This window comes from Acinonyx jubatus, chromosome B4 (genome assembly GCF_027475565.1).
Source record: "Acinonyx jubatus isolate Ajub_Pintada_27869175 chromosome B4, VMU_Ajub_asm_v1.0, whole genome shotgun sequence".
NCBI lineage: Eukaryota > Metazoa > Chordata > Mammalia > Carnivora > Felidae > Acinonyx > Acinonyx jubatus.
Window position 1 is genome coordinate 35,327,281 of NC_069387.1, and position 24,756 is coordinate 35,352,036.

Genomic DNA, 24,756 nt, shown 5'->3' on the forward strand with positions numbered 1-24,756 from the left:
CTGGTTCATTTCAAAATGCATACCCCATTCTCACCCCCAGCTTCCTGCATCCTGGTTTCCTTGTTGAATATTCCTGATCCCAAACAGATCCTCTGCTAATCAGAACAGAAACACCCCCTGAGTCGTTCCTCACCGGAGCCCCTCTCTGCTGTGAACAAACTAAGCACGTTCATTGAGGTCATGGATCTGGGCTCAGGCCATGGCCTTAGGTCCATTGAGGTCATGGATCTGGGCTCAGGCCATGGCCTTGGGTCGGGGCGGTGGGGGGTGTGGAGGGGGACAGAAGAGGCTTGACCTGGGTAGAAGGAGGGAGAACCCGAGAAGAGAGACTGCCTCCGCTCCAAGTCCTTCCTCCCCAGACACCCCAACATTACATAAAGGCCCTCCCCTGCCTCCTCCCCATGATACCCATTCCATCAAAAACAGCCCAGTAGGGCCCCTTGGCTTTAGTGCCTAGGAAATGGGAATAAGGTTTGCTTATCTGGGCCCCAGACACAGCTTCCAGCCAAACCCCAAAGAAACCAGATCGGTTGCTTAAGAAACCTCCCTCCTTCTCCTGCCACCCCCAGGCTGGCTTTCCTGGGCTCCCTCTTTTGGCAGTGCCCGAGACAGAGACTGTGGCAGCGGGGAGGTGGGGTGGGAAAAGCAGGAAGCTGCTTCGGGTTTCCCTCCTGCTGGACTTCCCCCGCCCCCTCCACGTGCTCAGCCTCCCCTCCCCTCCCCCAGCCTATGTAGTTACCTAAGCTGCCGGGTGTCAATCTGAGTCATGCCAAGGCAATGCCCAATGCGCCCTGACAGCCAGGTGCCACCCTCACCATCACCCCCAGAAACTCTGAAAAGCTTAGCTCAAGGAAAAGACAAAGCAGTCACTGGAACTGAGCTGGGTGGTCTGGACTCCTGGTCAGACTATCCTCTTTGCATTGTCAAAATGGGCCTCGGGGCTGCTGAGAGCAGCTTTCCTGATACAACTCAGGGTGTCCATGCCCCACTGGGTTAGGAAACCAGGTAGGAATGGCTTGGCCATATACCACCCTCTCCCCCTAAGCTGAGTCCACAATTCCCACCATGGCATAAGGCTTCTGAACCCATTTATGGATAGAGGACCTGGTGTGTAGCTGGGGGACACCCCGAGCGAATTCTCACAAGCCTGGATCCATCCCCTGCCCCTGGGACCCTGGAGGGCTGGGAGCAAGGCCTCAGGCTCACCAAGGAAGAGCTGCAAGGCTTTTCTCCATCGTCCATTCCCAGCCACGCCCCCACCAGGGAGGCTTCCCCCACAGCCGCGTGGACCCATGTCCATGTAGGGAAGAGCTCCACTGCACCCTGTACAAGGGCAGCTTCCTGAAGGCCGACAATCCCGTGCTGAGGGCATCCTGCAGAGAGGCTGCCCCAGGTCTATTCCCAGACCTCAAACAGCATAGTCCTCCAGCCCGCCATCCCCACCCCCCACCCCCCCCCCCCCGCCCCACCAAGCTGTCCTCTGTACCAGCCCTGTCACCAGCATCCCTTTCCATAGCACCCAAGCTCCTCAGGCTGTGTCCCGGAGCCGGGCAGGCAGACAGCACAGGGCTCTCGGCTGGCACTCCCCGTGCTGCAGGGATTGGTTTCTATGCCCCCCAGGGCCTGTCATCTGGCAATGGCACTGCCCTCCTCTCCCCTCCCCTTCCCCAGCTGCCCCCTCCCCAGCAGAATCCCAGCTCACCTCCCCAATGCTGTGATGTCAGAGTACCCCTGGGTCCTGTATCTTTGGGTCGCCCAGATGTCCGGTACTGAGCACTTGCCCAACCCCAGCCATCGCTCCCAGGCAGCAGGCAACAGCCACTGTCTGTGCAGGGCCAGGAGACCCAGCAAAGATGGGACCTGTTCCCTGTGACCCAGCTACCCTGCAGCCCCACCGGCCCTTCATTCCTTCTCTCCAGAGGACAGCACTCACCTTTCTTCACCCTGACCGCAAGCTCCTTAAATCAAGTAGCTCTTAGCCGTCCAGCGAGCCCCTCCTGGGATTCCTGGAGAAATCCAGACAGCACTGCCCAGCGGAGCGCTGGGGGCACTGAGTCTCCAGTCGCCCGGCCGGGAGCAGGGACCTGGCACGCAGCGCACAGCACGGGGGAGAAGGAATGCCTGCCGCAGCTGCCAGGGGGACGGGGCTGCTGGGTCAATAGCAAACTGAGAAGGAAAGAGGGAGGGACAGAGGGAGACCGATAGGAAAGGGGAAGAAAGGGAGAGGAGGGGAGCGCGCGCGTGTGCGCGCAAGCGAAGAGACGGAGCAATGGAGTGACAGCTGGGGGTACATCTGTGATGACAGCGACAGTAGCACACACAGGCGCCGCGCGCACAGGCGCACACACACCGGAGGCGCTTGCGGCCAGAGGGCAGCGCTCACCCTTGAAATGCTCACATTTCGGTGGAAAAAAGCACCTATGGATTAACCGCTTCCAACTCGAAAGGAGGAAAGCTGTTGAAAGCCCTTGTACCCTGTACCTCCATCTTCCTTCCCCAATGTCCTCCAAGCTCTCCCTGCCCCGACCGCCGCCCCCTCTCCTGTCTCTCCCCTTCCCTTTGGAGAAAAAGGGCCAGGACCCAGAGGGCAGAGAGGCCCCTAGGAGGCTGGGTCTGTCTCCCGTTCAGAGATCTGCAGGGTAGTATCTTCCATCCTGCCTGTGGAAAAGGAAAAACTAAACCCTTTTCCCGGTCAAAGGGTGATTTATTCCAGGGAGGGTCATTGGAGGGGTGCACAGGACAGCCCATATGCCTGGCAGTCCTCCAGAAACGGGCCCTGAGCCACACAGAGCTAGTGTCATGGTCACACATAGATCACTGAGCTTCAGTGACCCCAGACCAGGGCTATTTAAGGAAGTAAAATGCCAAGGCTGACAGGCTGGGAGCTAAGGGGACTGGAGCTGGTTGACAGGTTGTCTGTAGTGCCCTGGGGTGAGCCCTGGAGGAACCAGGGGTAAATGCAGCCCCGCCCCATCTGACTTGGCTTCTTTAGGCTTCTTGTTCTTATCTAGATGAGGTAGGCTTGCAGAAGGGAAGAGACTGGTATTCAAGAACTCAGAGGCCTCGTTGCTAACCAAGTTGAGGAAATTGATATTCCAAGAGATGGCAAATGTCTGATCCAAAGGCAAAAGACACCAGCAACTAAGCCAGAGGAGGAGTCCCATCCTGGGGCACAGACCCCTAAGTGACCCTTCCTTGCATCTCTTAAAATCTGCCTGACAAGCAGGTGGCATGGCACGTTGATAATATATGTCAGGGGTATCCCGGTGTCCCTCTTCCACTTTACCTGTGTTCCTTGGGGGATTCACCATCAGGACTGGGGCAGAGGTGAGGGTCAGGTCGAGAAACCCCCAAGATGCCTCTGACAGATGCTCCTGCACCATCTTTTCTGTCTGCCCTGCTGCACAACACAGCAGCAGAGGCTCAGACCACTGTTCCAGGAGGAAAGAGGGCATCTTCTACCTGGGAATTCACCTACACAGAGGTCAAGTGCATCCTATCCTTCAGGCTAACTGCACCCACTTACCTCTAAACAGATCTTGGCTCTCCCAGCTCCTTCCCTGAGTCTGAAACACCTTCCGTCCCCATGGATAGCCTCCCCCTTCTTAAAATCTCAGCCAGAAAGTCACCACTTTTACCAAGTTTCCCTGTCCGGTCCACAGACTTGACCTTCTCCAATCTATGGCCTTTCTTTGGGGCACCCTTGCGGTTCATATCACAGAAAATGTACAGCAGCTTTCTGTGGGATGGCTTATCTTCTTTCATATACTATGAGCTGTATCAGAAAATGGACTCTGCCTCTCCCACACCCCAATACATTCTTGTCAGCTGAATCAGGGCTAGAAGGGAAGAAAGAGCCCAAGCCTAGGCATCAGGAGACCCAGAGTCTAGACTCTGCTGCTCATTAACTAGCTATTAGCTAGTTAATGAACCTGACAGCCCTGGGCCTTATTTTCCTGCTCTATAGAATGAGGAGGGAGAATGATTGAGATCTTGGGTCTCCCTTCTGTTACTGGCACTCTATGACCTTGAGCATCTGCTGGAAAACCAGCCTGTAGGATAAAAGATGGGCCCCTCCTAATCTCACAGCTCTTGATCAGTTAAACGCTCTCCAGGCTGAGTTCTCAAGGCAGAGAGGGGGGAAGGACAAAGTAGCTATGAGAGCTAGGGGGTAAAGTGTGGAGGTGCTGGGAGAATGGCTCCCAACAGGGATCATTTCTGTGTGTGTGTGTGTGTGTGTGTGCACAGCTGCTTTGTTTTGCCATCTGTAATGACAAAGCAGCACTGAGGTGACAGCCAGGACCCCGAGCAGATAGGTACATCTTGATAAGCCATCTGCTGCCTGTGGCCTTATTGAGGCTTTTTGTTAGGTTGTCTGACAGTCAAGGGAATGTTAAAGAAAAGCTGCTTCGGAGGAAGGCACAAGATCATTGTGGAGGAGAGATCCTTGTGCAGAAGCAGGGGAGAGAGGAAAGGCAGGAGGAGGCCAGGGGAGGGAGAAGAACAGGCACGGCTAGGGGCAGGAGGAAGGAGCATCGTTTCTCTGCCTCTGTCAGGTTGTAGTGGGACCTGGGGTCCAACGTCTGTCTCTGAAACAAGGACCAATCACGCACAGAAAAGAGGGGGTCTCTTAATAACCCACTGGGGGTGGCAGCCCAGAGAGGCCAGTGCTGCACATTCCCATGGCCCCTTTGCTTGGATTTCTCTTCACCACTAGTTCTGTGCCTGCCTGCAAACATAATACCATGAAGTAGTATCTCCTGCACACAGCAGGCTTATAGGAGGCACTAGGAGGGGGGTGACCCCCTGGTGCTCCCCTGAGACAGGTGTCCAGTGAGGTTCTGACAGTTGACCACCTGAGCAAGCAGAACAGGGACCCAAGGGCCACCTTGGCAGGTCTCCCAGGAGAGAAGCCTGGACTCTCGCAGTGTCTGGGGTGGAAAAGTACAGTTTGGGTTGTAAGGCAGGAATTGAACAGGATTTGAAATGATGAACAGCAGAACAGACGATTTGTTGTTGAAGATGCTCCCGTGATCCTCACTACCTCCCCCACTCTATACCAGCCCCTGCTGTCAGGATCTAGCAGATCCTACCATGAGGAAGCTCTTTTTGTCTCCCCTAAAGTCCCTGTTTCTTAGTGGGCTCCCTCCTAGGCCTTCAGGGGAATCAGAGCAGAGCTAAACCTCTAGGGTCTCAAGTCCAGATCTGTAAGAGGCCAGGCTCCATATGGGAGGAAGGAGCTCAGCTCAGTCCTAAGCCCTAAAGGTAAGGGATGAGATGGCAAGATCTTGTAGAATTTGCTTCCCAGTCAAGTGGCTGACTCAATGGAATTCACAAATATTTACTTAATTCAAAAAATAGTTATGGTGGGGAGCCTGGGTGGCTCAGTCAGTTAAGCGTCTGACTCTTGGTTTCAGCTCAGGTCATGATCTCATGGTTTATGAGTTCGAGCCCTGCGTCGGGCTCTGCACTGACAGTGCAGAGCCTGCTTGGGATTCTCTCTCTGTCCCTCTCTCTATGCCCCTCCCCTGCTCTCCCTCTCTCTCTCAAGAATAAATAAAATTTTTAAAAACTTAAAAAAATGTTTATGGACGGGCGCCTGGGTGGCTCAGTTGGTTAAGCTTCCTACTTTGGCTCAGGTCATGATCTTGTGGTTCTGTAATTTGAGCCCCACATTGGGCTCTGTGCTGACAGCTTGGAGCCTGGAGCCTGCTTCGGATTCTGTGTCTCCCTCTTTCTCTGCCCCTCCCCTGCTTGTGTTCTCTCTCTCTCTCTCTCTCTCTCTCTCTCTCAAAAATAAAACATTAAAAACATTTTTTTAATGTTTATGGAGCCCCACAGTATGTTAAGTATTATACTAGGTGCAGGGATCAGAACTCACTCCCTCTTCCCTACTTTTAGCCCCCATGCTAATAAGGTGAGGCAGGCAATAAATGGGAATAAAATAAATCTGTTGCTGAGAAACTAAAAGTGATGAAATAGAGAGTGGAGGGTGAAGGAGTGGTCTGCTCTGTCTGGAGAGGTCAGAGAAAGCCTCTCTAGGAGGCAATGTTTGGGCTGAGATCCAATGATGAGAAGGAGCCAGCCATGTAAAGTTCTAGGGGAAGAGCATTCCAGGAAGGAAGCACAGCTTTGATGCACAGCCACTTAAGGGAGAAGATGATTCAGGTTGAAATCAGAGAGAATGGCAGGGCAGGCTCCTGTGGGGCTTTGAGGCCATATTACAGAGGAGTTTAGATTTTGTTCCAAAACCAGTGGAAAGGCACTGGAAGATTTTAAGCAAGGGAGTGACATGACTTGATCTTCAGAAAGATCATTGCTATGGCTATTGGGGAACGGAGGGCAGAGAGGCAGGGAGACTGCTTAGGGATATAGCACATTAATCCAAGTGAGGGATGTTGGTCTGGCCCAGGGTGGTAGCAGCAGAGGGTGGAGTAGACAGACTTACAGTGTTTTGGAATAAGGGCTGCCGAACTTCGATGGAAGAAGGGAACATGAGAACGATTAAGTGGAATATGCCCCAAACGGAAAAGTCTCAAGGAAGGTCACATTTGGGGGAGGAAAAGCCAGAGTTCAGTTGTGAACATGTGAAGTTTGAAATGCTTCTTGGTGACCCAAGTGGAGATGTAGGCAGTTGGAATGTCCTCAATTCTGCAAAGGACACCCAGATGCAAAGGACCTGGAGCTCACCTTAGAAGAGCTTCTGGTCCAGTTGTGAGATGGAACCTAGGGGAGAGACAATCTGCTTGGTTCCCCACTCCTCCCATTTCTAGCCAAGATCCTCAAAAACCTGTTTCATTAGGGAAAAACTAACTCCCACCCTCTCAAGCCTCTCTGTGTTAGAATCACAGAATTTCTTCTGGCTCTGGAATGTCATGATTCCATGAGAATTGGCTCTGAGCAGGCAGGTAGAAGGGCAGGGTCTTCCTCTGGAATCGTCTGAAATCTCTTTGACTATGGAAGCCAAGGACAAGGGTCAGTGGCCCAAAGATCTGATCATTCTAAGCATTAGTGTGACTCCTCTCTGACAATTTTTAGAAAGTTTCTTCCTTCACTCAGCTTTCTTTTGTTGGTGAAAGAAATGGTCTAAAATGAATATCATGGGTGGTCTTAAAAGGAAGAAAGGGAGAGAGAGTAAGAAGTCACCTGCAAGTTTAGAGGGAAGCATGGAAGGGAGGATAGGGTGTGGTCACCAGCGCTGGACTCTCCAGCACAAGCCTCATGTGTTGATCACGTGCTGTGTCAGTGCATCTCTCGTCTTTGTCATGACCAAAAAGTGGGTGTGCCTGCGCCCTTCCCACCCCTCCTCTTAGTCATCAGACCCTGCAGCCCAAAGAAGTGCACAAAGAACTCAAATGTTCCCATATCATAGAACCTGTTCCAGAAGGCTAGCCAAAGTTCCAGCCACAGAAGTACCATGAGACTCCAAAGAAGGGGAGGGGCTTCTCGGGGCCTTGGTTTCATCATCTGTAAATTCATGTATCTAGAATTGCATTGTCCAGTATGGTGGCCATCAGCCACATGTAGCTATTTAAATTTAATTAAAATTAAATTAAAAATCTAAAATTCAGGCCCTCAGGCATACCAGCCACATTTCAAGGGCTCAATAGCCACATGTGTCTAGTGGCTACTGTATGAAACAGTGCAGGTCTAGAACAGAAAGTTCGATCAGATAGCATTGCTTTACAACAGTGGTTCCCAAAATATGGTCTCTGGGCCAGTAGCATCAACATCATCTAGAAACACTTTAGAATTGCAAATTCTCAGGCCTCACCCCAGACATACTAAATGAGAGACTCTAGCGACAGGGGAAAACCTTCCAGATGATTCTAATGCATGCCAAAGTTTGAGAACCAAGGCTCTAGTGTAAAATAATATTCTCCTCCATTATCTGTTTGAGCCTCAACAATCTTATACTCATTCTGCCTTCCTAGGGCGAGTATAATCATGGTTCATTTTGTAACTGAAGAAACAAATCCAAAGATCACAGCCTTGGCAAACCCAGGGCCAGAACTCTGGCCCCTTGACCCTTCCTTGTCTCATTTTTTTTTCATAATATTTGTCTAGGATCATTCCATATTGAAAAAACAAAAAAATACAATTCTGTATCTCTGTGTCATTCTAGAACTCCAGCCCATTTAGAAGAGCCTGTTGCTGAGTTTTGGCAAGTCAGAATGGTCACAATGGAAGATCTCTCCAATGAGTGGTCATTGGGGTGCCTAGAATGTCTCATGAATATAGTATAACAGTCAGGAGCTCAGATCCACGCCCACTGTGCTGATGAGGGGACCGCAGCCCCAGGTGGGAGAGTGCTTGACTAGAGAACAAACAGTTAAGAGCCTTAGGAACAGACCCAGCTGAGTCCCGGTTCTGCCTTTAGGGGCTGGGTGACTTAGGCAAGCACATCACCTCTGCAAGCCTCCATTTCCTCAGCTGTGAAGTCCGAATAAGAATAGAACTGGTCCGCTGTGTGGATGAAATAAGCTCATGGATGTGAAGGTGACTGGCACTCAAAATTTTCAGTATTATTATACCAGACAGTAGGAAGTCAACCTAGTTTTTTTATTCCTTTTCTTTTCAATATAACCTGCCTTTTTGTTATGTTCTCTGACCTCAGATTTCTCTTAGCATGTGAGCTCCAGCTCGCATCCTCTGAGCCTATTTGGGAACCAAAGAGGCACAGGTGGCCATTGGACGTGGCATCATCAAGAGTAGCTTTTGCCAGTTGGTAGCATCTCTAGTTTTCTGGAACCTACTTGGGTATACCTGATCGTACCTTTCAGCAAGGAAAGAGACTTCTTACAAAGTGAGGGAGACCCTGAGCAGGAATGGGGTACAAGACAGGCTGTTATGTCAGGCTTGAAATCTAGAAAGCTCCATGAAGGGCGCTGAATTCTAGTCTCAGCCTACCACTTCTGGTCCGATGACTTTGAACAAATGGCTCAGTCTCTCTGCCTGTTTTTCCATCTGTGGGAAAAGGGAGAATGATGTGCCTAGTGCACCTGCCTCAATTTTCCCAAGATCAGAGGAGAGTGCTGTCCTCATTGTTCTGTAGAACCTGGGACTCATCTTTCTCTTGAGCATTTTCTGGTGTTGCCTGCTGTGGAGAGACAGAAGCCACCAGCCGGTCTGCTTTTCTCCCCACTCCCACTCCACAGGAGCCTCAGCTCTCGAGCACACTGCCATCTGACTCAGCTCGATGCTACCTCTCCCCTCAGTTCCTGCTGATGCACCTCCTCTCTCTGACTTGGATCTATTTTTTTCTCTCACTGTCTCTTCCCTCCCACCAACCCCCTCCCCAAAAAACACGCCCATGGTCTTGCCCTCCCTCTTCCCACTTCCTTGTAGCGGTGGGAGTCCAAATGAGGCTGGAGTTCCTACAACGCACGTTCTGGGCAGCGACCCGGCAGGTGGGTGTGAAGGTGCCAGGTCAGGGCCAGAGGATTGGCCGACACCTTGGGATGAGGAGGGCCCGCTCCCTCGGGCAGCCCCCACCGCCTCTTGGCCCACCTCCTGGGCCCTCAGTCCACTGTCCCAGATCCCTTCCTTCTCTGCCTGGCTCAGTTCCCTGCACCTCAGCATGTGGACTCCTGACCTTCCTCACCAGGGGCTCTGTCTCAGCTCAGACCCAGAGAAAGGGCAGGACACAATGCTCCCACCTGCCCTGCCCCATCAGGCAGAGGAGAGAGCACCCCTCATCCCTCCAGCCAAGACCCAGGCTTTGACTGCTGTCCATCCTGTGCTTCCCACTCCACCCCATCCTTCCCCACCTCTGCTCTTCCTCCCCGGAGCCTGGAGCCCTCGCACTGGGCTCTTCCCCACTTCCTGGGTCTCCTCACTGTCTTCCTCAAGCTCCTCTGGCCAGAATCTTCCCCTCTGTGCCATGGCCCCCCCATCTGTGTGTTGCTGCATCCTCCCTTTGAGTGGGTTTAAGAAACCACAGAATGAAGAAATGGATGGGAGGGGAAGGGGCACCAGCCCCATAACCTAGTAGCACCCTTCACATAAGGTGGGATCACAAAGAACAGGAGCCTCTGAAGCCACCCCATGAGGCTTCCAGTGCCCCCCTCACACATGGGCTGCAGTGGCCATGGCCCCTCAGACAAGGCTGAACCTGCCAGCAAGGGCCTGCTTCTCCTTGCCCTGACCCCACTAACACAGCTTCACACGTGCATCACACCACACGTATACACCACACGTGCACACATGCACACTGCACACAGACGCCCTACACATACAACACACACACGGCATACATACCACATATACCACACACACACACCAAACACATACAGTATAAACCCCACATCAGTATACGAATATAACACACACACAACACCATACAGATGCACATACACAGGCATACACAGTTTACAATTTCTCCTCTTCCTTCCAGTGCGGCACTGTGGAGGGGCCATGCCCAGAGAGCTGCCAGGACAGTGTAAGTTCTTCCACGGACCCCCCAACCACATCCTTCCCTGAAGTGCTGGGCCACACTGCGTGCCTCTACACTGGACACGCAGGCCTGCCTTCCTGAATGCCGGGACGGGCACGTTACCCAGGGGTCATGGCCCAGCCATGACCTCCTCCTGGGTTTCTCCCCAGCACCTGGACTGCTTCGTCATCGACAACAACGGGTTCATCCTGATCTCAGAGAGGTCCCAGGAGGTAAGGCATTGGGAAGTAGAATTAGGGGGCAATCAAGTCATCTGGCAGCCAGGACAGCCAGGGGAAGGAAGTAATCCTGGCTTAGAGCAGATGAGAGTAAATGGTCTGAAGAAAACAGAGTCTCTTCTTGAAACCAAGTCCATATAGCAAGATCACAAAATTCAGACACTGTTCCACTTGGGTGGTCAGAGAAAATGTTACTTCTTATTTTGTCTGTACCTCATCTGGCCTCATCCCATGGTTGGTAGAGAATCTGCCCACATGATGAGGAGAGGCAAGACCAAACTCCACCTCAGGGTAGTGTGTGTCCTGTGCCGAGGCCGTGCCGCTGACTCCCAGAGTCCACACACCCTTGTACTGCCCATCGCCCCACTGCCCTCCGTCACGTCCCCTCCCCGCTTAGTCCATTCAGGCCACTGCAACATGAACAGACTGTGTGGCTCATCCACAGCTGGAATTTATTTCTCAGGGTTCTTGAAGCCAGATGTCAGAAGCCAGGGTGCCCATGTGTTCAGGTGAGGGCCCTCTTCCAGGGCACAGATTTCTTATGGTATCCTCACATGGCACAAAGGGCAAGGGAGCTCTGGGGGTCTCTTTGATAAAGGCACTGATCCCATTCCTATTCTACCCAGATCACATTTGCTCACAAGTTGGTACAACTTTGGATATTTGTAAAAACAAATAGAGACATATTTTATAAAGTATGTGTTTATTTAGCTTATTTACCCCTATTTTCTCAACTATTATAACATTGTATGTACTTTTAAAAGCCATCCCAAATCCTTTATAGAATGAAGCAGGGTGTAAATGAAATGAAATTTAATCTCATAATAGGATTGGGACCATCCAGAAGCTCCTCCAGAGCGCAAGCCCCCAGTGTGCTTGGTTACCCTGGCCTCTGACACTCCGGTGCTTCCACTGCCTCCCTTCCCCCCACTTCAGGGCCCCACACCACCGCCACCATCATCTCCAGTAGTGGTATTAGTCTCATTTTGTCCTGGAGTTAAAACTGAGGCTGCAAGGTGAGGTTAGCAACCTGAAAACCAACAGCTGCAGAAAAGTCAGACTTTGAGCCTAGAAATACGAGTGAAGGGCAGTGACAGTGACCAGAGAGATAAGGCCTTCTCTGGGGGGCGTGGCAGACCGCAAGCCCCAGCCTCCGGGGTGGTCCTCCTGTGCCTGGGCACCCACCTCAGGCTGCTCTGTTACTGCTTGGGGCAGAGTTCATTCACTTTGCTGCGCTTGGCTGAGTCTGATGGAATTAGGACCGATGCCTCTAGGACACTGAATGCCAAGGCCAGGCATCCCAACCCCCAGATTAAACTCCAAGGCTGGTGCCAGGGCTCTGGGAGCAGTGTCTTGACAGAGCTCCTCTTTCCTCACTCTGGACAACTCTCACCCTGTGACCGGAGCTGTGTCAGGTTAGGAGAGGGCCGGAAGGGAGGCACCAATGGTATAGCAGCACCAGGCACAACACACACACCACACACACCAGGCACAACTGACACTTAGTTACTACATGGAGAATCAAACTGGCCTAAAGGTAAGAGAGGCCTGGAAGAAGCAGGGACTGGACTGGAAGGTGAGTGGAAACACAGTGGTGGAAAGCGGGTGCTGATGCTGTAGATCAGCTGTCTATCCATCCATTTTTGCTTTTTGTTTTAACTCCTCCATTCAACAACTCTGTAACAGTTATCTGTTGCATGTAACAATTTACCCCAACATGTAGTGGCTTAAAGCCACCTGACTTACTGTCCCACAGTTCTTGGGCGTGGCTTAGCTAGCTGATTCTGGCTCAGGGTCTGTCATACAGCTGAAAGGAAGGTGTCAGCCAGGGCTGTGTACTCATGTCAAGGCTTGGCTAGAGGACGGTCAGCTTCCAAGTTCACTCACATGGTCAGTTACCACCACATGGGCCTCTCCACAGGACAGCTCACAACATGGCAACTTGGTTCATTAGAGTGAGCAAGCCAAGAAGAGCCAGAGACAGAGAGAGTGAGAACAAGGTGGAAGTCACTGTCTCCTGGAACCTAGTTTCAGATGCGACATCCCATCACTTTTACTATATTTTATTCACTAGAAGCAAGTTACTACATCCAACCTACCAAGGAACCATTACAGAAGTGTTCTACCATAAACCCCTTCCCCTTCCCCAAACACACCCAAGTGGTGTCAAGGACCACATGGTCTGGCCCCTCCTCCAACTCATTCATTTCCCCCCCTTTTACTCCTAAGCCTCCAAGTGTTGGGGGGCAGGGGTACTGGAAGCAGCAGCAGCAGAAATACAAGTTAACAGAAATACAAGTTCTCGGGCCCTACCCAGACTAAGGGAATCAGAAAGTCTGGGGTGGGGCCCACCAACTGCGATGTGACAAGGCCTCTGATGATTCTGATGTGTGATAAAGTCTGAGAGCCACTTCCTAGGCCTTAATGCCAGCTGCTGTTGATCTGGATACACTTTCCCAACTGGGCTAATGTGCCAGAAGGTCCAGTCTACTCCTTGTCCCTGCTGAGGTCCATCCAGGGACCGGAGGAGAGAAGACTGTCACTGCTCTGGATGCAAAGATTCTTCCCAAAGTCCCTCCCAGCCCTTCCTCACTGCGGCCCTCCTGCCCAGCAAATAATGTGAGTGCAATGCCCAAAGGCACCATCTGTGGTCTGCCTGAGGGAGGGGCAGCCTGAATCTCTCCTGGCCCTGGTGGTGTTCCAGTCCTGCTGATTAGACATTTGGTCCCACTGAGCCTCTCTTCCAGCTCAGGGCTCATTCTTTTAATAAAGAACTACAGATGACAGGATTACAGCCCTCTGTTGGGGCCTAGAAAGAGAAGCAGACAGCTGGGGCCAAGAAAGTGACAACAGCTCTATAGATCTTTGTAATGTTTACAGTGGATCTGTCACCCTGGATTTGGGGACTCCAAGTCCTGTCATTTGCCTGTGGGTAGCACCCACACAGGAGAGCTTCAAAGTGGACCTCAAAGGAACAGCAAAGGTAAAAAATCAGATGCCCCATCATGATGTCTTTCCCTGAGGACGTGAATCTCTCAGAAGGAATGCGCCCCTCTACCCCCAGCCCAAAATGCTGAGCTTGTCCTCAGACCAGGGCCTCTGATGTGCCTGTCTTGAGCCTCAGCTCCTGTTTTCCTTGGCTTCCCTGCCTTCCTACACACCTACCAAGCAAGTGCCCCCCACTGTCTTCCAGTCATACTCCCAGTGCAGTGGGTACGGTGGACACAGTGCAGGAGAAACCTCCAGCCTCCCTGCCTGGCTCATGCTTCTGACCATGCCGCTCCAGCCCCCATCCCTCACCACCTGCCTCAGCACATCCCAGGCTCCCCCAGGCTCTGGCAGCAGAGCCTTCCTGGGGTCAAGGCAGCCTCATTTGGGCAGCTCAGGCTGGGTGTCTCTAGAGAAAAATTCAGCTGGCCACCTGCCCCAGAGATGACCCGTCACAGCAGAGGACCTCTGGGTGCCTCTCTCCAAAGTGGTGCTAATGGCCACTCCTCCACATGCTTCCCTGGTCCCACTGTGGGGCCAAAGGCACTTGTCAAGAGACTGAGAAGCTCAGAGGAAACAGGCAGGGCTGTACGGTAGTAAGGAACAAAAAGAAATTGGTCCTCATGAGGAGCCACACACAGTGACTTCACTCTGGTAACTCATTTAATCCTCACACCCCTTAATTTTTTAGAGAAGAAACTGAGGCTGTCCCTGGGTAAAAGGCTGTGAGACATTTGCCCCATTCCAGAGTCAAGGGCTCCCCCACTCACCCTCTGGCCTCCCTTCCCTCTGGGGATAGTAGCTTCACACAGGCATGCAAATTAGCCTATGCACAGGGCTGCTGCTCAGTCAGCAGGAATACTCATCAGTTCTGCCCCCTCTGCCACCACCTGCCCCATCTGCTTCCTGCTCGAGGCCCTGGGTGGTACCTCGCAGGACCCCATCTCACTCCTGCCTCATAACAGACAGGAAACACAGAAAGCCCCAGGCCCTTTGGATGCAGTCCCAGAGCTCAGGCAGTCCAAAAGACATTGCTTATCTTTGGACTGTCCCCTGTACACAAGTGGAGCCCTGACCTGCTGTGAGCAAACCTAGATGGCATGGGGACCTGGAGCTTCCAGAGACCCTGTACTGTGCTGTGGGTGGACAGAGGCAGGAGACCCTGTGCTGTGCTGTGCTGTGCTGTGCTTTGGGTGCTATGCCACAGTCAGTCTGGGGGACCTAAACTGACAAGGGTACTCAAGTTTGAGTGTTTCAACTTGGGCTTTGCAGGGTCAGGAACTAAATCAGTTTACCTGTTTGAGGCACTGATTCACTCTGATGAAGCTCAAATGAAACTATCAGCACAGAATAGTGTTCTGCTGTCAGGAATAGTGCCCCACTACAGTGTTTTTTATGTGGGTTTTTTTTTTTAACTTATTTTTGAGAGCAGAGGAGGGGCAGAGAGAGAGACAGACAGACAGACAGAATCTGAAGCAGGTTCCAGGCTCTGACCTGTCAGCACAGAGCCCACTTGGGGCTTGAACCCAGGAACTGCGAGATCATGAACTGAGCCAAAGTTGGATGCTTAACTGACTAAGCTACCCAGGCGCCCCTACAGTGTTTTAAACAAATTAAAGGTTTATTCTCTCACATGAAAGAATAGAGAAAAGTAGCCCAGGCCTGGTATGGTGTGGTCACCAGGTGTCCCCATCCTCAAGATCACAACATGGCCATAGGAGTTCCTGCCTTCTTGTCCACTTTCCAGACAAGAAGAAGGGGGAGGTCAACAGCCATGAATGAGGTGCTTCAGCAGATCTCCCTTTAAACAGATTCCCAGAAGTCTCACCCAGGAACTTTGTTCACATTTCATTGGCCAGCCCCAGCTGCAGGGGAGTCTGGGAAATGTAGTGTTTTAGCGAACACATTGCTACCGTAATTCAAGTCAGGATTGCCTTACCTAAAGAAGAAGGGGAGGATGGATATGCTCTGCCAGAGTGACATATCCTAGAAAGTCACTCTGTGTATGTGTAGGTACAGAGGAGGACACATTTTTCCCAGTGTCCAGGAGCTTGTCTTCTCAGAATCAAGTGTCTGAACAACAAAGAGAGATAAAGGGACAGCCTTGTGGGAATTTGGGCCGGCAGCTTCATCAGGAGCCTCTTTTCCATCCCGTTGCACTTTCCCAGCAAGAGTACTCAGATCACTCATTCATCCCCCTGTCCATTCACTCACACATTCCTTCAGCAAATACATGCTGAATAGTGACCATGAACAAGACACTGTGTGGTCTATGAGAAGCCAGGAGGTGGATGTCTGCCCTGGAGGATCTCGCTGTCTAGTAATGCAGGAATGCACAGACACCTGGTCACTGGAACAGCAAAATTTAGCAAACCACAGCTGACGGAGAGGGATGACTTGAACTGGAGGGACTCCAGGTGGGTTCAGGGCTGCACTGTGGATCAGAGGACTGGATGCCTCTCACCTTTTCACTTGCTGTTCCTTCCCTTAAGTGCCCTCAGACCCTCTCTGCTGTTCCCTGTGTTCTGGCCTCAGAACACAATGAGCCTCTGGCCAAAGAAAGCACAGAGCTCAGAAAAGCCTGAGTGTCTCATTGTATCCAGCTCTCTCATGGCTACTGCCTCGTGCCTTAGTCATTAGCCTCTAGATTTCCAAGTGCAGAGGAGGGATGCCATCACTCCAGCTGGAGAGGGGAGAAAGAAAGACTTCTTAGAGGAGGACAAGTAAAGCTCCTTGGAGTGGGACTGAGGAAGGGTCATTGAGGCAGAGAGAAGAGCCAAGGCCTGGAGCATCTCCTGTCATATGGCCACCACATACAGAGCACTCACTGTGTGCCAGATGCATGGTACACATTATCCCCTAACCTACCCATGGCCACACAGTGGGCAGTGCCAGAGCCAGGATCTGAGTCAAAATCCAGTACCTAAGTCCAGACTCTTTCACTCTGCCATGCTGAGAAATTGGCAGAAGAGGCCAGGGCAGGTGAGGAGGTCGGTGTAGGGGTGCAGCTGGAGGGCAGTCTGAAGCCAGAGCACAGTAGGCTTGGGTGTCAACCAACGTGGAGGGACTTTGCAGGCTTGGAGGATACCGCCTAGCCTGGCACACTGGCACATTGGTGGGTGCTCACCAGTGCTGGCTGATTGGGTAATGGAGGGACGGAGCAGGAAGGAGACCAAATCCCAGCTGTATTTGAGAAAGGTTGTCTGGCAGCAGGGCTGGGGACTGGGAGACAGCCCAGTTGGGAGGGTGGAGTGAGCTGCCGTTGACAAAGGTCTGGGTTAAGTCACTGTCCACGAGTCAGAAGGTGAATGACAAACCCGCAGGGCACACTGGTAACTGGAAAGGTGGGGGGAGTGGGGAGGGAAAATCAAAGGCAGCTCCAGAGTTCTGAAAACAGGATTTGGCCGAGTGATAAGGATGCCAGTGTGAGAGACAGAACTCTGCTTTTGAGCCTTTTTAGACCATGATTCACAGAAAGAAATACATGTTACATCTGATCTAGGACATACACATGCACCAGATACAACAAACCAAATTTCACAAAACCTTGTTTAACCTGACTGCATGCAGTTCACATGAAATTGTTCAAAGGAATTCTGTGCCTAAAAAAAAAATCAGACTGCAACCCCCATATTGATTTCATGGCCAACTAATGGATTACAACTTAGAGTTTAAAAAGGACTGAGAATATGGCAGGGGAGCAGGTTAAAGAGGGAAGGGCCAGGTGGAATGGATACAGTTCTGATTATATTGAAAGGAATCTGAGGGGAAACCCAACCAGCAACTAGTCTGGAGCTCAGAAATGAGCCTGGCCTAATGTGGGGGGCCTAGAAGTCCTCATCCAGCTCCAGCTCCCTCCCTCCTCTCACCACCCATCTCTCACGCCCCCTCCTCCTCCGTCTTTTCCCTCCCCTTGTTCTCCCCCTCTCTCCCTCCCTCCCTCTCCATCCATCCTTTCCTTCCTCTCTCCCTCTCCCCCCTCTCTCTCCCTCACAGATGGGAAGATTCCTGGGGGAGGTGGATGGCGCTCTCATGACCCAGCTGCTCAGCATGGGGGTGTTCAGCCAGTAAGTGGGACATGCTTCTCCCCAGACTGAATACACACAGAAAAGGCAGGAGCTGATGCTAAATGGTCCCGACAGATATCGGGATCCTGACCTCAAAAACCCATAGTAAAAGCCCCAAAGAGCTCCCAAAGCAACCTTTCTGAAGCCAGGGACTTGACATGAGGTGGAGAGGGGTATAAGGTCATATGGGCCCTTAGAGGGAAAACCAAATTTGCTGTTCAACTTCTTTAAAGCAAAGTGCCGAGATGTAATTTTCTGATCTGCCTATCCTAACCCATGCACCCTCATGGATCCTGGTGAATGAAAACCCTGCAGCAAACTTCCCCTGGGTGGGGGCAGGGAATAGGGGAAGGTCTGGACTCCCCAGATTCTGTTTCTGATTTTCAGAGTGACTATGTATGACTACCAGGCCATGTGCAAACCATCAAATCACCACCACAGCGCTGCCCGGCCCCTGGTCAGCGTAAGTGTCACCCCAGACTTTCCTCCCACCTGCTAGCCCCAGGACCCCACTCTTGACTCTGATCAGAAAGTCCTGTCCAACCTCTTCCCACACCCCTGCTCCCTGTTCTCAGCCTGTCCCCTGCCCCCAGGTCTTCTCTCTGGGGCTTCAGGGAATTGTTCTGGCAGCTCGTGAGATAACCAGGGATCTCTGGCAGAGAAAGCAGACCACATAGCTCCTTTCTTGCTTTGTTCCTAACCTCAGTTGCTAGTGCTTTCACTAGCACCAGAAACCTAATTGGCTCATCAGGAAGAGAACTTCACTAGTCTTCTAGATGGGCATTGTCTTACCCCAAATGTCTGCCCTACAATAGAAATTTATCAGGCCCTACAATAGAAATTTATCTGATAACTCAGTTATAAATGTTCCCTCTGCTGGGAAGGGGTGGGGGGTGGTGGCAGCAGGAGGGGGATCCCCCCCGCTCCGTGGTCGTTAATGGTGGTGCTGAGGGGAGCCCTCGCCAGGGTCCTGGGGTCCTGGGCTTAACTGTGTGTCCCCTTTCCTTCCCAGCCAATCTCTGCCCTCCTGACTGCTACCAGGTGGCTAGTGAATGAGCTCTTGCTGTGAGTGGGGTCTGCATCTGGGATAGGGGCTGGGGCCCTGGGGGAACTTCATGCAAGTGTGGCTTATGAGGGAGCCCTTTGAGCAGGAGCTGTCCAAAGTCCCCACAACCCCAGAGGAGGCAGGCAAGATCCCTGGGTGGAACTGGCCGGGCATGTATGATGCTTGCCTCCTACACTCTGCTGCCAGAGGTTGTGAGGCTCTCTGCTCACCTACGAGCCTCAGGCAGGGAGAGGGTGTCCTGGAGGAGAGGGGCTTGACCAGGGGCCATCAGGGAGCTCTGGTGCTCCAGCCGGCTGAGGGCCCAGCTGGGGAGGACATGCAGGTCTCTGGGATTCCGCTCTGCATCTGACAGGCTCCTGCTCGAGTGGAGTGCCTGGGGCTCCTGGCGTGCAGACAGCAAGGCCGAGGGTGAGTATACAGGACCACAAAAGGGAGTGCTTACTATCAAAGCCATTTCAGTAGAATCTGTCACTTCTGGGCGGATGACAGAGGGGATGGGGACTCTGGAAAGTCCATTGCTCACCTCTCACCCTGCTGGGCCATCTCTCACTCATCACCTCCCTGTCACTCCTGGCTCCCCTCACCTCTCTGTGTGACATCACACCATCTTGGGACACCCACTGCTCCATGTGACATCATTCATCCCATGTGACATCACCACCCGTGCCATCCTGCCCTCATGGGACATCATGCCCACCCTGTGCTGGGCCTCACATCTGGACAGCCAAAACGGTCTTCCATCAGTGTAAGTAGCATTCACTGGGGAGCCTGGGAGTGTGGGGGGTATGGGAGGGACTGCAAAGGGCCTGTCTTCAGCTCTCCATCCCAGGCGTGCATCTAAGGAAGGCTGAGCTCTCTTCACTGGGGACACCCTAACTCAGAGGGCCTCTCCCAACCTAAAGCCCCATTCCTCACGGGGCAGCGGGACAGCCCAGATCTTATCCCACACAAGTACAGTCCTACCCCAGGGGAACCACCTCCTTGGGTAGGAACATTTATGATTCCAAGTGGAAAAGGATGAGCAGCCACCAAATCTCCTTGCAGAGCAAGAAACAGTGATGCCTCCAGCTCAGGTGTCCACCGAGCCCTCAGCAGCGCTCAGGGTTGAAGGCATGGTAGGTGGAGGCCTTGGTCTGGTCACAGGAACACTCTGGGGACAGTACATCTCCTGTGACCTTGTATCTGAGGACAGTGTCCTCCAAAGGCCTGATCACAAGTCAAAGATCAGCTGTGACTCTAGACTGCCCCCCTCCCAGGAGAGTGCAGCCACTTGATCTTTAAATGCAAAAAGGAAGCTAGTGGCTTCCACTTGCCTGGCTAACATGGGGTTCCCCTACCACACAGGACTGTCTTGCTTTAGCCAGTTTTACTCAATTCTCCACGTTAATAGAGCCTTTGCCGTGGGGTTCTGGAACATTGCCACTGCCTGGGCTGCACTCCCCACCCCATTTTTGTTAAGACTTTGGCTTCCTGATGGTGTCTGTGACAGGAACCAGGAACCATGTGTCACAACCCATTTAGAAACAGGTCCCTCCTCCCCTCTGCATGGGAACACAAGATGGGGGATACAGCTCCCCTCCTTATCTTTCTCTCTCTGCCAGCAGCTGCATCTTGCAAAAACTGGGAATGATCTCCCTCAATCTGCTTGTTCAGAATTTTTCATCTTCAGGGCAGCTGTCCCTGGAGCTTCTCCCTCCTGCCTAGGAGGCCTGGTCTGGCCACTCATCCATGTCCTCAGTGAATAGCACTGGACTTCGGAGTCCAAGGACATGGATGAGTGAGGCCCTGATGCCCTTTCCCAGCTGCATGGGAGCCACTTCACCCTATCATGGCTGGCATTGTTACTATCATTGTCACTGAGATAACCTACCCACACAAAGGGGCTCAGGTGACAGGCTTAGGGGACAAAGCCAGTGCAACTGGCCCCTGGAAGGAGTGGAGCTAGCCCTGAGTCTTCTGCAAGCTTTAGCCAGAGCACCCACTCTCAGATTCCAAGGGGGCCCAGACAGCCACACTGCCCAGCAGGAGCCCTTGAAGGTCTGGTGGAACCTGACCGAATATATAGACACCCGACTTCTCTGCCTGCAGACTCCCCTCCCCTCCCCTTCAAGGTCTAGTGGGAAGTTTCTGGGTCTGGGAGTTTAGGAGACCTATAGCTCTCCTACTAACCCTGAGACCTACTAACCTATGTAATCCTGACTTAGGGATCTATCAAATGGGAGTGATATTGCCCACCCCTACCCCCCTATTTCACAGATAGGCCCTGAGAGCAAAAGGAAAGGCATGAGAAGTGCCTGGAAGAAATAGAAGTGCGGTTGACAAAACAGTGCTGCTATTTTGAACAGAAATAATGTCACTCAGCCTGTGAACCAGCCTTGTTCAGGAGCAAATGTGGGCCCTTTAGGACTGGGCTTCCTGGGCCTCAACTTTTCCTTTTGCAGAGTCCTGTTCACTCATCCTTTGTCCCCTTCTGAGTGAATCCAAGTGTACCACACAGATACTAAGGAGTCTAAAAGGCTGTGGCTCCTGGGCTTAAGCAGCTCTGGGCACTGGAACCTCCCCTGCCGGTTCTCTCCCAGTCCCCGGCAGTCAGGCACTCAGCCCTTGCTGCTCTGCTCATAACTGGACACAGGGGTAAGACAGCAAGCCTAGGGCTTGTCCGGGAGCTGCATATGGAGAGCACTGTAGCTAGACTTGAGAACTGTCACCTGTACACAATGGGAATGGGAGGGCTGATAGCATTAAGGGACCAAAGTCTCCCGCAGCCACCCCTTGGCACTCCTACTACTCACTTCTCGGACCCTGGATGTCAGTGCTCATGGGCACCTTCAAGGGGTCCACTTCCACCCCTCCTCCCAACCAACCAGCTTACATTGAGGATCAGGCTTCCAAAGAGAGGAGGTGGTTTTTTCCAAGGTCACAGGGCTAGTTTGCTAATCACACACAACTGAGAGCCGAGGCCCCCAACGCCTTCTCTGCTGCCCTTTCCACTGTGATATCATTTGCTCCATTTATTCTGTTCCTTTTCCTTCCCTGTCTTCCTCCCACCCAACCTCTCCTCTACAAGCCCTGAGAACTTCTGACAAGGGGGCCATCTGCATGCACATGGACAAAGGGGCGTTTCATTGCATAGGGACTGCACCTGCCCTGGCAGTGCTGAAGCAGAGACCCCCACAGGCATGGCTTCTTGAGGCCCTCCCAATTCAGCAACACCCCATTACCCATGTGTGACTCTGTCTCTCTGCAGCCCACAAGCACAAGAAACAGGACATGCTGCAGCCCTGTGACACACAGTACCCCGTGTTTGTGCACCAGACGGCCATCCAGGAGACCAACGGGGCCATCGAGTGTGGGGCCTGCCAGAAGTAAGACCCAAGGGCAGCTCCCAGGGTCCCCAGCCATGCTCCCAGGGTCTTTGCCTCTCACTTGCCTTAGTGAAGGAAACACAGGCTGTTGCAGAGGGCAAGCCAGCTGGGGGCGCTGATCGGTTCCGTGTGCTGCTGTCTTAGGGAACCTGGGGAGAGCTGGTCCAGAGGCCAAATCCAGGCCCACCCGCCCCACCACAGCCTCCCAAGTCATGCCACACAGAAGAAAGGCTCCCACAACCCCTCTCGGTGACCCCCTGGGTGGATCTCACTCACACCTGCATAGCCCACAGCAGCTCAGTGTCAGGGCCAGGCAAGCTTGGCTGCATCTGCAAGCCCTTGGAAGTCAAGGATAGCTTTGAGGAAAGAAACCAGTCAGCTCTCCCTCAGAAATCTCTGTGCAGAGAAACTGGCAAGCTTGAAGGTGTTCTCAGGAGTGGGTGGGCTAGAAGAGGGCTCGTAGCGTTGTCACCTGGCCTCTCCACTCCTGGGCCTGAAGCCTGTGTGTGGCCCTGCCTAGACTCAGGCCTTCTCCCCTGTACAGACCACTAGATCTGACCAGCTCTGCCAAGCCCTGGCCCAGGAGGGCAGGAAGGCCTGACAGAAAGTTCTCTCCTGCTGACTCCCACCCCAACCTCAAGGACCTCCCAAAAAGCCCTGCCATTACCAGGGGCTTCCCAAGATGTACTTTAGAGCCCTAGACCTCAAGCAAATTATTTTATAGTGTAGCACCTCAGACTGTGGTGTGAGATAGTCAGACCTACTAGTGTGCAATGCCTGGGATTTTAATCTCACCACAGCAGCTTTCTTGGAAATATTGTTATTTATCTTAAAGTCTTGTTATGAGGATAAAGTAAATGGTATGGTATAAGGCAAAGACTTTATAGAGTAGACAGATTTGAGTTAAAAAACTAACTCTGCTACTTCCTAGTTGTGTAATCTTGGGCAAGTTATTTAACCACTTCTAGCCTGTTCTCTCAGCTACAAACAGGAATAATACCAACCTCATACAGAGTGGTGAAAGTTAAATATATATGCACATGTGAGTGTGTGTGTGTGTGTGTGTGTGTGTGTGTGTGTGTGTAAAATCATCCACCCCAATAGGAAATGCTCAAGAAGTGGCAGCTACTGTTATATAATGCTCCAGGCCTAGTGCACAAGCTTTCCCTAATCCCTCACTCCCTCCCTCTGGTGGGGCTCCGGGCTGTGTGCAGGTGTGCTGTGTGTGCCGCCTTGTGGCCGAGCCTGAGCACTGCATCTTCCCAACAAGGCCTGGCCTCCGCCATCATCCAAAGCAAGGACAGCCACACATCCCTATTTGCTTGGGACAGTCTTGATTTATGCTTGTTGTCCCTGCATATATTAATAACTCCTTTCACTCTCAAAATGTCCCAGTTTGGACTTCCTCACCTTTGATCTGCTAGAAAGGAGCAGTACAACTGCAAAGGCTTGTGGGTAAAATAAGCCAAAAGTCCTGAGTTCCTTGCCTAGGACTGTCCCTGCAGTCATGATCTGACCTGCCTCATGTTTCTATTCCTTCCTCTGCCAGCCCAACTCCACACTAAGTCTCCAGAAATTCTCTCCCTAGAAACTCAATGTGATGCTTGCCATAGAGAAGTTTCATGACCCATCTCTCTTTCTGCTGCAGGATATTTGTGATGCAACAGATTCCCAGTAGTAACCTTCTCCTCCTGGTGACAGACCCCACCTGTGACTGTAGCATCTTCCCACTAATCCTGCAGGAGGCTACAGAAGTCAAATATATCCTTCCAATCCTCCACGATATGCCGGCTGAGGGAAGGGTGGAGGTGAAGGAGACGTCACTGAGGGGCTCAGATTTTGAGAAGCCGAGGCCAGCTTCCCTCACCGTCAGCATCCCACCCTCCCCCACAGAGCATTGTGATTTGTTCTCCAGCCTTCCACCCCACTCCGACCCCCCACCCCTGGGTGCTGCCTCTGACCTTAGAAGCCACTTGCAAGACAGCTGGTCCCACCAAGGGGAGTTTCTTCCTGAACTTAGTCTCTAGAATCTCCAGAATCCATTCCTGTCATGAGGTGTTCACCTTAACAGTGAATTCTTCACATAATGCCTCTGTCAAGTGTGACAGGATGCGCTCCCAGAAGCTTCGCAGGAGACCAGATTCCTGCCATGCCTTCCATCCAGAGGTGAGGGCTGGAGGGGAGATAAGGGGCAGGGCTTGGTCTTCATCCCCAAATCCTCAGCTCTGGGACTGTGCCAAGGCACTTGCAGATAGGAGTGCTTCTGGACACTTATGAACATAACCGTACACGTGATCTCTGTGGAATACATTTGTGCATGTGCATTTACATTTAGGCCCCTGTGTCATTCAAATACTAAGTCAACCAGGAGCCAAGGATACTCTTACAAGGAGGGCCAAATTTCCCAGGGTTTGGGCCCTCAGTGGTTTAAAACCCAGCTTCCCCATATTGCCGTTCTTACTACTGCACTTAGCTCCAAATGATCTGATCAAATAGAAGAAACCATTATATGCATAATACTAATGGTGACCAACATTAATTGAGCACCCACTATGTAAGGTGCTTTTAGCTTATGGCCTTAACCTGGGTGCTTTAT

General features: G+C 52.2%; 2 protein-coding genes across 5 annotated transcripts in view; one reads left to right on the forward strand and one right to left on the reverse strand.

Annotated features, from left to right (window-relative positions):
* The window catches only part of LRTM2 (leucine rich repeats and transmembrane domains 2), a 30,972-nt gene extending 14,189 nt beyond the window's left edge, over window positions 1–16,783 (reverse strand). For 2 of the 4 annotated variants that reach the window (XM_053225637.1, XM_015061488.3), the window contains exon 1: window positions 1,934–5,710. The gene's annotated coding sequence lies outside the window, so the exon portion shown is untranslated. Of the gene's footprint in view, window positions 1–1,933; window positions 5,716–16,530 lie in introns of those variants that run through there. The other 2 variants (XM_053225636.1, XM_027073956.2) reach the window with 2 other exon arrangements.
* The window catches only part of CACNA2D4 (calcium voltage-gated channel auxiliary subunit alpha2delta 4), a 112,415-nt gene that overhangs the window by 86,035 nt on the left and 1,624 nt on the right, over window positions 1–24,756 (forward strand). The window contains exons 27-37 of the mRNA XM_027073950.2: window positions 9,349–9,410; window positions 10,397–10,441; window positions 10,606–10,668; window positions 17,659–17,729; window positions 18,117–18,192; window positions 18,742–18,794; window positions 19,148–19,203; window positions 19,520–19,540; window positions 22,043–22,160; window positions 23,809–23,921; window positions 24,244–24,326. Coding sequence (XP_026929751.2) covers window positions 9,349–9,410; window positions 10,397–10,441; window positions 10,606–10,668; window positions 17,659–17,729; window positions 18,117–18,192; window positions 18,742–18,794; window positions 19,148–19,203; window positions 19,520–19,540; window positions 22,043–22,160; window positions 23,809–23,921; window positions 24,244–24,326 — 761 coding nt within the window. The remainder of the gene's footprint in view (window positions 1–9,348; window positions 9,411–10,396; window positions 10,442–10,605; window positions 10,669–17,658; window positions 17,730–18,116; window positions 18,193–18,741; window positions 18,795–19,147; window positions 19,204–19,519; window positions 19,541–22,042; window positions 22,161–23,808; window positions 23,922–24,243; window positions 24,327–24,756) is intronic.